The sequence below is a fragment of the Anomaloglossus baeobatrachus genome, chromosome 7 (genome assembly GCF_048569485.1).
Source record: "Anomaloglossus baeobatrachus isolate aAnoBae1 chromosome 7, aAnoBae1.hap1, whole genome shotgun sequence".
Classification (NCBI taxonomy): Eukaryota; Metazoa; Chordata; class Amphibia; order Anura; family Aromobatidae; genus Anomaloglossus; species Anomaloglossus baeobatrachus.
The window spans coordinates 128,754,283-128,767,342 of record NC_134359.1 but is presented as its reverse complement, the minus strand read 5'-3'; the positions used below and the strand labels follow the sequence as shown (position 1 = coordinate 128,767,342).

General features: G+C 43.6%; 1 protein-coding gene across 2 annotated transcripts in view; it reads right to left on the bottom strand.

The window, feature by feature from the left end:
• Positions 1-12,829, bottom strand: part of NRP2 (neuropilin 2) — a 185,771-nt gene extending 172,942 nt beyond the window's left edge. The window contains exon 1 of one of the 2 annotated variants that reach the window (XM_075317693.1): positions 12,324-12,829. In XM_075317693.1, the coding sequence (XP_075173808.1) occupies positions 12,324-12,393 (70 nt within the window). In that variant the 5' untranslated portion in view covers positions 12,394-12,829. The remainder of the gene's footprint in view (positions 1-12,323) is intronic. The other variant, XM_075317694.1, reaches the window with a different exon arrangement.
• Positions 12,830-13,060: the final 231 nt, after the last annotated feature.

Sequence of the window (13,060 nt, the reverse complement as noted above, 5' to 3'; positions counted from 1 at the left end):
ACATGCCTGGTGGATGAAGCTGCTTAGACATTACATCACATTTTCCCCACAATGAGATGCTTTTCTTTATTCTATCAGATATCCAGAAAAACCTTTCTAGGGAGATCTGACCCTCAAGAGAGACACTTAACACTGTTAAGCCTCCATTCTCTCCGTTCACCAGCCGGGCTCTCTCCAGCACAGGACACACTGGGGGATATGGTGTCTAGCACAGTGTGTCTGTTTTCTTATACCTCTGTAGTAGATATTACATATTCCGCACACTGCTCTGCTGATATGCTGCAAATCATCATATGCAGTCTGACTCACAGCGAAAATCCCCAGAATCATAAAAGACCATGACACTGAAAATACAAAATGCCACATCTAAGCAAAATGTGGAGAAATACATTTACAAACTGGACCTGAAAATCAATCTAATCAAACATTGACCAATTTATCCATTAATCCACCAATATACTGACTAATGCAATGACAAAGCAGATCTATCCATACAAAAAGAAATCTAATCACACAGAGACTAACCTTACCATGCATAAGTCTGATTAGACTGCCGATATCGACCGGTTCAGCCAACGGTCTACCGCTGACTGATGGTCGTGAGAAATGTGGATCATGCATCTCCAATTTCGGTCTACCAATCACATTGCTTTCCCTATGATAAGCCACTGGCCGAAGTGTTAGTCAGCAGCTTTCTCATAGAGAACACAGGAGCGCTCAACTAACTATATATGGAAGTGTCAGCTAAGATGGTCGTTGGCCAAGCAATCGGCCGGCTTAAGTCAATCTAATCGCACAGGATACAATCTATTATTATTATTATTATTATTATTATATCCACAAATCTATCAATATACCTATTTATAACTTATTTAATGAAATTAAGCCGAATCTGACTCACAAGGACCAATCAAGCCACGGAAAGGTCAATCTAACCACCAAGAAGCAATCTAACCATATGTTGACCAATATCATTTTTGTAGAGACAAATTTACCCATACAGAGACCACCTTGCCTATATACGAATTAACGCTACTGGTGGGTTCGATCAACATTATAATTTCTATGATAGACCCTGACTCTCCATTATGTTGGGGAGGGTAATGATCTAGCATGTCCACCATTGGACTGCCCATTCCTGTGTTCTAAGTGAGATACGCCTTGTAGAGGAGTCCAGCAGTGGCTGTCTTCTAGAGAACACAGGATTGATCAGCAGAACAAATGCTTCTTTGTTTTGAGGAGTCAGGAGAGGTAGGCCGAATGAGCATATGACCATTATTCGGCTAACTGCTATCTACTGTGTATGGGGCCCTAGAAATATACTGTATTGAAAGGTAGATGTGCCCATACAAAATCCAATCTAAACACACATGAATCATTCTAACTACACACAGAGCAATCTGAGAAAACAATGAGAACAGGTCAATTTACACAGCAAGATTATTATGAACAAGCTTTCTTTGTAATGCTCGTTTCTTCATAATCTTGCTGTTAAAGCAGGTTGCCGATCACCAGACAAAGGAGCAAAATGCTCATTTATCGGGTAAAACAATCTTTTGTGCTGCATTAAAGATTATTGTTCTCAGCAGCACGTCGTCATGCACGATCTATTACAGCATCTGAAACTGGGTTGGGCTGTGTAAATGCGATTGACAATCAGCAATCAAAGATCATTACTTAATGTGTTGTCACACTAAGCGACGCAACCAGTGATCTCACCAGCGACCTGACCTGGCAGGAATCGTTGGTGCGTCGCTACATGGTCGCTAGTGAGCTGTCAATCAGGCAGATCTCCACAGCGATCAGAGATCAGCCACCAGCGACCTGTGTAACGACGCTGTGCTTCGTAACCATGGTACACATCGGGTTACTAAGCAAAGCACTTTGCTTGGATACCCGATATGTACCTTGGTTACCAGCGTCCGCAGCTGCCACAAAGCCGGCTCCCTGCACACGTAACCATGGTACACATTGGGTTACTAAGCAAAGCGCCTTACTTGGATACCCGATATGTACCTTGGTTATCAGCTTACCGCAGGCTGCCAGAAGCCGGCTCCCTGCTCCCTGCACATTCAGATTGTTGGCTCCCGCTGTCAAACACAGCGATGTGTGCTTCACAGCAGGACAGCAGCGATCAAAAAATGGTCCAGGACATTCCGCAATGACCGGTGACCTCACAGCAGGGGCCAGGTCATTGCTGGATGTCACACACAGCGACATCGCTAGCAAGATCGCTGTTGCGTCACAAAAAATGTGACTCAGCAGCAATGTCACTAGCGATGTTGCTTAGTGAGACGTGGCCTTTAGTCGTTTAGTGTCCAAGGTTGGCTACTGTAAATGGATGTTAATAGTAAACTCATAGGGAGGTATTCTAACCATGACTCATATAACCACACATGGACAAACCTAAAAACATACTGATTGATACTAACTAAAAATGGCCAATCTACCCACACAATGATTCCTTCAATTACACAATGGCAAAGTGAAATAATGCAATAATATAGGTACAATCCAATCACACCATGGCCATCCTAACCACTAAACCACACGAACACAAATGTTATTCCAACAAGAGCTGGCCCATAACTGGTAAAAGGGTGTGTCATTTAGATGGTTTGTTTAGATGTTTTGGAAAAAACCCAAACCAATGTAATGTTATTAATTTCATGCCTTAAAAAAATTGTTTGGTGTAGAATATGATCACACAGGTGGACAATTACACCGTCGTATTTGTTCAGTGGCCATTGTAAAAGTCAGATCACAGCAACATTCCTTCTGACACTTCACATGATTAGAGCGGGACACTTAGGTCTTGATGAAGGATACTCTGATGTCTTCCAGGATTTCTCCGAAGACCCCAGCAGTCTATCACTTACCCTTTGTCATAAGTAGCAGTCACCTACAGAGGCAGAACCTGAGAAGAACATACACCATACAGTACAATCTAATTATCAGGGAAGATAGCAGTTCTCATGAAATCAGCAAACAAGTGGTAGTTTCCTGTTTACTTCTGAGCTTGAGTCAATTGATTTACCCTGATACTTGTATACAAGAATACTGCATGTAAACATATGGATCTGATTTACTAAACCTGTTTTTCTATGTAATATTAACTTAAACAGTGGTGAACTCAGAGACACATACGTGCCGGGACGGTTAGCACTGTTCACGTTTCTATCTTTCCTTGAAAGCCTGTCCAGTGTTGTAGACAATGTGTAATTATATGTCTTGTGTTACAATGTGTCATTGTGAAAACAGAAAACTGTAGGATATTTTACAGCAATGCACAGCCCATCCTTCCCCAGAGGAAAAGGAGACTTAAACACGCTCTGTTCTTGCTATCGACTCTGGTGGGATTCACAGATTTCACTTATCGAAGGTTTATTTTTATTCTGCAGCTGCACCGTTGTAAGGTCACATAATTTGGCAGTTATCCCAGTAGTTAGAAATTAATTTTTTCCTTTTTAATACAAACTGGTATCCCCCATGGGATTACATCAAGAGCCTTATCTGTACTTGACAGTTTCCTAAACCCCCAGAAAGAAACGCTTTATTCTGTGAGGGTCTCCACAGTGCAAGACCATAATGCTTTGCAACATTGCGATGTCAAGAACACTGTGTTACTGGGGTCATCCCATAGGGCTCCCATTCTCCAGATTGACACATTGTAATCAAGTGTTCGCAGCGCTGTAATAATCTGTAACTGGATATATACACGTCCCAAACCCTAATAATAACCTCATAAAGCTCCATTGCATTGTTGTCTTCCTTAATCTAATTGTGCTTTATTTCCACAATTTGCCAGCTGTTCCTTCCATTTTCACATTAGCGCTGGTTTCATTTTCTATTCTTCACCATTTAGTGGCTATTACCATGTATTTTACAAAGGTGGTTATTTGTTTATTTTTATTATTACAGATAAGATTTTATTGTTTAGATGCTGTCAATTGTATTCTATGGGTTGTGATTGGGGGGATATGGAATAAAAGGTAATCCCATAAAAACCAATTCCCTAATATATTGGAGTCGCCTCAATTCCAAAAGCAATTATAAAAAACAGAGGGCTACAACTGGGATTTCCAAATTCCTTGCATCCCTCCTGGCATCCCATCAGCGGGCTGCAGAAGGTTTATGGCAATCTACAGTCGGTCTCATTAGCACAAGGGATCTAGGTAACTGTGTCAATCATTCAGTCTATCTGTGTGTCCATCATAAAGCTGGTCCACCCTCCATGTATGGTGACAGTGCGTCAAAGTTTTTTATGGGACTGTCTAGGACTTTGGCCTAAAGTGGAGGTTTGACCCTTGGAACCCCCATAGATCAACAGTTCAGAGGTCATTGTTTATCCAGACACAGCACCTGGTACTGTAGCTCAGCCAATTCAAGTAGCTGGGGAGAAATGAGACTATTCTGTACGGTCGCACCCATACATATGGTGATGTCCTCAGATGAATGAATGTTTTTTGTGGATTTCTTACCAATGCTCCAGCCCCTGCATTCTGCTCTTGAGCAGGGTTCTGAGGACTGAACTACCAACAATTATGCACTTATCACATAAGGATACTCCACCAGTGACGTCTTCGATAATATACAGTATGTAGAGTAAGGTCAGAGTTAAAAAAAATGCAAGTTTTAGGGATTATTTAGGGTATTGGCCACCTAATTGTTAAATTATGGGATCACACAATTTGAAAAAAGGATAATTTCATCAAGTTTATGATGTTAGGGGATATAAATGTCATATAGGGGACTTGGCTGGTAACAAAGACAGTCATTCACAATTCGTAATGCTGACCCTGGAAACAGCGACTAATCACTAATGGATTGTGGAGCTGGACGTATGTGGTCAACTGGGTCAACTTCAATCTGAAAAGGGGTCGTCTTGATGAGATGGCTGCTTTTACACATACAACCCTAATCTTTTTGCTGATTTCAGATTGCAATCTGTCGTTTATACAAAATCTTGTTCTATACAAATATGACTGATTGCAGCCATTGGCTATGTGCTCTTCAGGCTCAAGAAATGCTATCAGATGTATGAGAATAATCCCATATATTCAGATACTTGTATTAAAGTAAATAAACACTAATCTCAATGATGTTCTCACTTTCTTTTTCTGTTTGCTGTAAGACAATGATTTTTTATTTCTGAAAACCAAACAGGAAGCCTGGGAAGGAAATGGGATGCTGTTCATTATTTAAGCTCGAAGGCTCAAGTTCTTTGGGTCGACAATGGAAGTGTATCCGTATTTTCACGAGACTGTTTCTCTGAAGTTTCTGAAAGTACTGCTAACTTTTGGCAATCGGGTCTATATTGGGAAAGTGCTGCTATTTACTATGCTAAACGCCTCCAGAGTTTGTACACCTGCCTTCCTGCTATTCCCATCAACAAATCTGAACTAATGAACTAATCTGAACTTACAATCCGCGAGAATATGGCAGCCCTGACTCCAAGATAATGCAATAAGAAATCATTTAGTCAAATTCAAAGTTAACAAGGCGTCAAATCCCAACCAATGAGATATTTGTATGCGTCAAGTATTAATATAAGAGATTACCCACATATAGATTCCATCAATGTCAACTATTGCTTTCTTTCCATATGAGGAATCAGAATTTATAAGGAGATACTCAATAAGGTCAGCATCTTAGACATGAACAACGTTAGGATTGGCAAGATTCTGCTTATATCTCAAAGGACACCGTAAATATCAGAGCTGTAAAAGTGAGTGATACATTTCTATGTGATATCTGTCAAGCCCCGCTACTATATGACTGATATGTGCATATTAGAAAGTGAAGATGAGGCTAGCTAAACAAGTGGTAGATGAGGTCAGACCATTTTACTAAAAAAATCTTTCATAACAAAAACCCAGTAACATATGTATTCTATTTCTACGGGCATGAATCACCTATCAACTTGTGAACATACGGCTTCAATCTGGAGAATACATCACTGCCATCACGATGCCGCTTCCTTATGGAAAACACATTGAGATTGATGGGATGTGACGGGTGCATGAACACCACAGAGAGTTGTGCCTCTGATAATTTGAGGCCAGGTGGAGAGAGCTGCTCATTGTGGTTGTAGTGACCACCTGTCATGGAACGTCAAGAACAAGGTCAGAGAGTGGGGACATAGTTTACATATCGATACCGCTGCTGAAACTGGCTCAATGATACTGCTGATTAGTTTGGGCGACCATTGCTTCCTTCATTCTTCATCGACCAAATAAGTTTTATTTTGGTAACTTGGAACTTATTATTCATGAGATGAAAATGAAAAAATAAGCTTCCTATATTAGGATATTTGGTATTATATGCATACATTTTGCTAGCCGATTATGCGTCAAATATTACCCATTGACTATAACGACCCCCCCGTGTCAAGATATGGATCTTGATATTGTGTTTTTATATAAAAGAGTTGATTATTAGTCTTAAATGTATAGTAGGATAGGCAAATCATCCTGCATACATGGGCCGTAATGAGTCATCCCTTCCGAGCATTCAGACACTAACCATTTTAAAGCCTAGGTGGCGCTGTGACTTAAAGTATTCCAGTCCCTTTATCAGAAGATCTTATGAGTTCTCAACCCGTTGACTGTTCACCAAATTATAGAGTAGTCACTTTTGCATATTTAAATTGTAGGTATTCCTATCAAATTGGAAGGTCACTTAGAATATTTTATTAGTAACTTTAATAACATACTATACCAGATCTAATGAAAAAAACAAATTCATAGGAAGTGATATTGTCCTTACAAGATACTTACACAACTTAACCTGGGCTTATTCAGTGGCTCTGTAACTGATTTTTTAAGATGGTATGATAATTGTATTTATTACTTTCAGTATACATAATTTACAATTTGTTATTTTTACAAATTCCAATCAAATACAAGAGTAGACCTGCAGCGACATATTGTATTGTTATCAAAGCTTTATGTGGCTTTATGGTATCTTCACCATTTTATGTTCAGAACTGGATAATAACCACCAAAAACATCAATCCTATTATGACCAAAAAACAAAATCCTAAACAGAAGACAAGATACTCTCAGGAAACCTAATTTACAAGTATTGGCATTTTTTCAGAGCTGGATCCACCTGGAAGGAATTTGCTTTATTCTTTTGCCCTAAATACTTTGCTCTCGGGTGATCAGAAAGCTTTCCTTAGTTGGAGACCAATTCTGAATGTCCCAAAGGGAGCTTTAAATGGTTTACCCCAGATGTCCCCTAGACTATTACTTCATGGTCATAAATGGGTTAACTAGGACACAGCTGTCAGGCTTAATGAGAAGAGATAAGTGTGAAAACTAAATCTAGCCAGGATGACACAGTGAGGAGGGTCTCCACATGGTATGGACAGAGCAGCTCTATTTCTGGAGCTTCATTACAGGACTGATCAGTAAATGGCATAAGGGATGTCCCCTGTGTAACACAATGGTAAGCCGCCTATACTGCATGCACCTTAGTAGCAAATGTACTATACAACAGTGCAGAGTGAAAATGCCTACAATGTCCACAACCTACATTCGAAGCAAAAATTAACCAAAACTAAGATTAGCATTTAACCAAAAAACACAGTTCACAAACTGGTATGATCCAATTCACCAAAAACTGTTGATTGCCCATTAAAGTTATTTCAGAAAGGGATAGTCAGGGTGAGAGGTTGGTTTTATACACAAATCCCACCCAATGAGTTACCATCTCGGAGATATCCAGTTTGTTTGACAAACCATTTAGCTGTCCATGACACCATCAACATTATCAGTCTTTCTGACATGGCTGAAGATGAAATAGATGAGGGGGATCAGCCCTAATGTGTCCCTCTACAGGTGAATTCTGCCTATCTATGGGCTTTAAGAAATGAGACTCTGGCACTGTGTATGACCTTAATGCAAGGAAAGTATTCAAAGAGGGTAAATAAAGTGATAGCAGTATAAATGATTGATAGGGGCAGCTGAGACCCGTAATCTGCTGCCCAGAAATGAGCTTTCCAGGCTTGCAGCCTACTCAAGTAGAAATGATTTTCCTGTATATCAGATGTGGAGGTAGATCCAGTATATCATGACACAAGGGGAATAACCTTTTGTATGACAAGCACCATCATCCCTGTACTATCCCCAATAATAACTACAGAGGGGGTTATTCTAGGTGAAACCAGGGGGCTTGTAGAAAGCAGGGCAGCTTATGCATAAGCTATGACTATAGAATAGCCAGGTGGCCAGCCTTTGATCAAATAAGAATCTTACATGGCTTTATGATCCAATTATTCCACAACATAATTCATCCAGCTAAAGGAAAATGGTCTGCTTGTCCCTGTGCGAAGATGTGGAGAGAGCAGACAAGATGGGTATTTATGGCTCAGGCACCCCCCAGGCATGTTTTCCACCCTTTAAAGTTTTTAATCACATGGGGATCGTCAGAGAAGGATGATTGCCAAAGCCACTTAGCTAGCCAGGGATCATAAGATGCCACTGCCTTGTGAAATCCCCTTTCCAACACCGAGATGGATAATCCTCTTTCTGAAATCACAGGGCTCATTTTCTCATCTGCCAGTTCTGAAATGTGCTGTTTTATGTCATTGCTGAGTCCTATGTGTTGTCATTTAAATGACTGAGTTACTTGGAGTCTGTGATGTGTGGGCTCCTGTCCCACTCTGGTCAGTGGGGTATTGCCCATTTCTATGTCCTCTGTCTGCTACATTATTATTCCTGGGCCTCCTAGAAATGACCATAAATGAACCAATTTTACTGAGGATTGGATTCAGACTTGTCTTTACGGATCATTGATTGCCTTCATCATACCAAACCTGTAGAGATGATTCACCAACATGCTGGAAAATCCGCTCAATACATGGCTGTTTGACACAGATCTTGAAAAAACACAGAGAAATGTAAAAAAAAAAATCAAAATTGTTGTAATGTTGCGTGAGCTAATTTCACTGTTTCATGTTTGTGAGATCTTCAGAAACATCAGCGCCATGTATGAGAGGAAGGGATCCTTTAAAAAGGGTTATCTCACCACCATTATTAATATTTGATTCCTCCCATGTTGCACTGGAAGCCAGCTTGAAGGAAGATTGTAGAGTGTGAGGGGGAGGCGAGCAGAGGGGAAGATCTGATATTAGGCTTCTAACCATCCAACGCCTACCATGTATCAACCAGTGTTACAAGCCTGTGCAAAACACTATGTGCCCCCACTATAACCAGCACTGACTGCAGGAGTGGGGCCAGCTCCATGCCACCTCCAGCCAGAGCAGTCCTAGGCACTACCATGTATCAACCAGTGTTACAAGCCTGTGCAAAACACTATGTGCCCCCACTATAACCAGCACTGACTGCAGGAGTGGGGCCAGCTCCATGCCACCTCCAGCCAGGGCAGTCCTAGGCACTACCATGTATCAACCAGTGTTACAAGCCTGTGCAAAACACTATGTGCCCCCACTATAACCAGCACTGACTGCAGGAGTGGGGCCAGCTCCATGCCACCTCCAGCCAGGGCAGTCCTAGGCACTACCATGTATCAACCAGTGTTACAAGCCTGTGCAAAACACTATGTGCCCCCACTATAACCAGCACTGAGTGCAGGAGTGGGGCCAGCTTCATGCCACCTCCAGCCAGGGCAGTCCTAGGCACTACCATGTATCAACCAGTGTTACAAGCCTGTGCAAAACACTATGTGCCCCCACTATAACCAGCACTGACTGCAGGAGTGGGGCCAGCTCCATGCCACCTCCAGCCAGAGCAGTCCTAGGCACTACCATGTATCAACCAGTGTTACAAGCCTGTGCAAAACACTATGTGCCCCCACTACAACCAGCACTGACTGCAGGAGTGGGGCCAGCTCCATGCCACCTCCAGCCAGGGCAGTCCTAGGCACTACCATGTATCAACCAGTGTTACAAGCCTGTGCAAAACACTATGTGCCCCCACTACAACCAGCACTGACTGCAGGAGTGGGGCCAGCTCCATGCCACCTCCAGCCAGGGCAGTCCAAGGCACTACCATGTATCAACCAGTGTTACAAGCCTGTGCAAAACACTATGTGCCCCCACTATAACCAGCACTGACTGCAGGAGTGGGGCCAGCTCCATGCCACCTCCAGCCAGGGCAGTCCAAGGCACTACCATGTACCCAGCACTACAGTGCCAAGCAACAAACAATGCAATGCTGCTATCAGTCATGTAAATGTGTCCTGTCCACTATTGGTTTGCAAACCTTATTTTATCTGACCGTGTAGAGTGTGAATTACAGATTAACAGTACCCTAGAGACTGTGTGCATTGTTACACTGTAGCCTCACCAGATAGTCTGCTCTGTACAATAGCATCTAATCTTATTTACAAATACTGATGAAGGAAAGAAAGATATCAGTGTGGATTGCAGCAGATGAGTGCACACAATGGAGATGTGACATGCAGTACTGTGTCCCCTACATAATGAGGATCAATACTTCATACAGCCACTTTACTGGTACAGCCATGGACTTATGGGATTGATCTTCGCCCTGGCTGCAAGGAACTTTATTTATCCTGTCCCTGTCTATGAGCTGCGTCTGTTTTAATGGACAGGACAATAAATGTCCAACCCCTGTCTCCTGGTGCAGGTCCATTCCTACAAGTTTCTAGTGTCATACTATGCACGTATCACATCACATTTCTACAGTATGGCAATATACAGTCAGATCTGTCAGATCCTGGGTTATACAATCTGCTCTGGAGTTATACTGATATCGGGCTTATAATACTGCCTGCTTTGACTTTATACTGATATCAAGCTTATAATACTGCCTGCTTTGACTTTATACTGATATCAAGCTTATAATACTGCCTACTTTGACTTTATACTGATATCAAGCTTATAATACTGCCTACTTTGACTTTATACTGATATCAAGCTTATAATACTGCGTACTTTGACTTTATACTGATATCAAGCTTATAATACTGCCTGCTTTGACTTTATACTGATATCGGGTTTATAATACTGCCTGCTTTGACTTTATACTGATATCGGGCTTATAATACTACCTGCCCTGGATTTATACTGATATCAGGCTTAACACTGCCTGCTTTAAACTTATACTGATATCAGGCGTATAATACTGCCTGGTTTGCCTTTATACTAATGTCAGGCTTATAATACCGCTTTCTTGATGCACATGACATGGCAGCGCACACAGGAATTATATTTCTGGTACACACAGAAATTATAGTATGTTTCTCCTGGTGCAGATGGATTTCTAGAAGCTATTACATCCTTCTTTTTGCTTTGCCTCTTCCCTCTTTCTGCAGTGTTGTATCTCCAGTAAACTGCGAACACAAGAAGAGTTGCAGGCACTTCAGAGGATTCTGGTGGTCTGAGCCCAAACCTATGTTTTTGGTGGTCAGAGCCCAGCGGTGGGTGTTTGGTGGTCGGAGCCCAGCAGTGTGTGTTTGGTGGTCTGAGCCCAGCGCTGTGTGTTTGGTGGTCGGAGCCCAGCGCTGTGTGTTTGGTGGTCTGAGCCCAGCAGTGTGTGTTTGGTGGTCTGAGCCCAGCGCTGGATGTTTGGTGGTCTGAGCCCAGCGCTGTGTGTTTGGTGGTCGGAGCCCAGCAGTGTGTGTTTGGTGGTCGGAGCCCAGCGCTGTGTGTTTGGTGGTCGGAGCCCAGCGCTGTGTGTTTGGTGGTCGGAGCCCAGCGCTGTGTGTTTGGTGGTCGGAGCCCAGCGCTGTGTGTTTGGTGGTCTGAGCCCAGCGCTGGATGTTTGGTGGTCTGAGCCCAGCGCTGTGTGTTTGGTGGTCGGAGCCCAGCAGTGTGTGTTTGGTGGTCGGAGCCCAGCAGTGTGTGTTTGGTGGTCGGAGCCCAGCAGTGTGTGTTTGGTGGTCGGAGCCCAGAGCCCAGCACTGTTTGCCTCCTGCGATGTATATTCATCACATATTGCCCAGCAGCGCGCACCATGCGCCAGGATCCCCCGCACTGGGCACTGCTGCTAGCCCAGCACAATCCCTATACATCATGTATACATGCCTCCCGCTCTCTGCCGTCCCTGCTATGGATTTAATTGGCATTGATATCAAGTTGCTATTAAGGATTGATGGGACTCTGGTGGGACTCTAGGTAAACTCATGGGAGACATCCTCTGCTTCACAACATGGAGAGCCCCGCACAAGGCTTTGGAGTATTTTTAAACCTTTGATTTAGTCCAGATGTGACATCCAGCAGCAGCCAGAGACTGTCTCCATAAGAACATAGAGGACGGGAGAGGAGCAGAATCCAAGCTCCTGGAGAAGCTGCTCTACTATCACACACAAGAGGAGGTCGGGCACTGTCTTACCTTGTCCTGACACTGTGCATCCTGAAAAGTGCAGACAAATAACTCCAAACACCAGCACCAGGATATCCATTGTGAAACAACACAAATATGTCTTCACCTCCACTGTCAGTGAGTCATTGAGACTGGACAATGCTTGTCTTCAGCATGTGCAAAATGCCAGTAAGGTCCTGGGCGATGATGAGGATGATATTCCGGGTATATGCTGTATATCCACACTTGCCAGGGGGATACTGAAGAGTGTCCTGCCCCCAGACACGGGGGAGAAGTGTCCAGTGGATGGTGTCTCCTGGAGTAGACTGTCCGGTGCAGAGCTCTGGAGCAGCCCCTTGCTGGTCTCTGGCTGGGGTCAGGCACTGCTGTCCTAGGAGGATGGTGCGGAGAGTGTGCTCAGAGCCTGGCTCCTGGGGTCTGCTCCCTCCCAGCTCCTCTGCCGCCTTATACAGAGAGCAGCATGTGCAGTGAGCAGAGGCAGAGCTAGTGCTACACAGCCCGCCCCTCCGCCTGTCACCGATCACAGCCCAACACTGACAAATCCTATTAATCTGCAGGCAGACGATCACAGGCAGCCGAATAGAGACCAGGGTGACTGCTGCCCGCGCCCACCTGCTGCTCACACCTACCTGCTGCTGCCCGCACCTTCCTGCTGCGCCTACCTGCTGCTGCCCGCACCTTCCTGCTGCGCCTACCTGCTGCTCACACCTACCTGCTGCCCGCGCCCACCTGCTGCTGCCCGCACC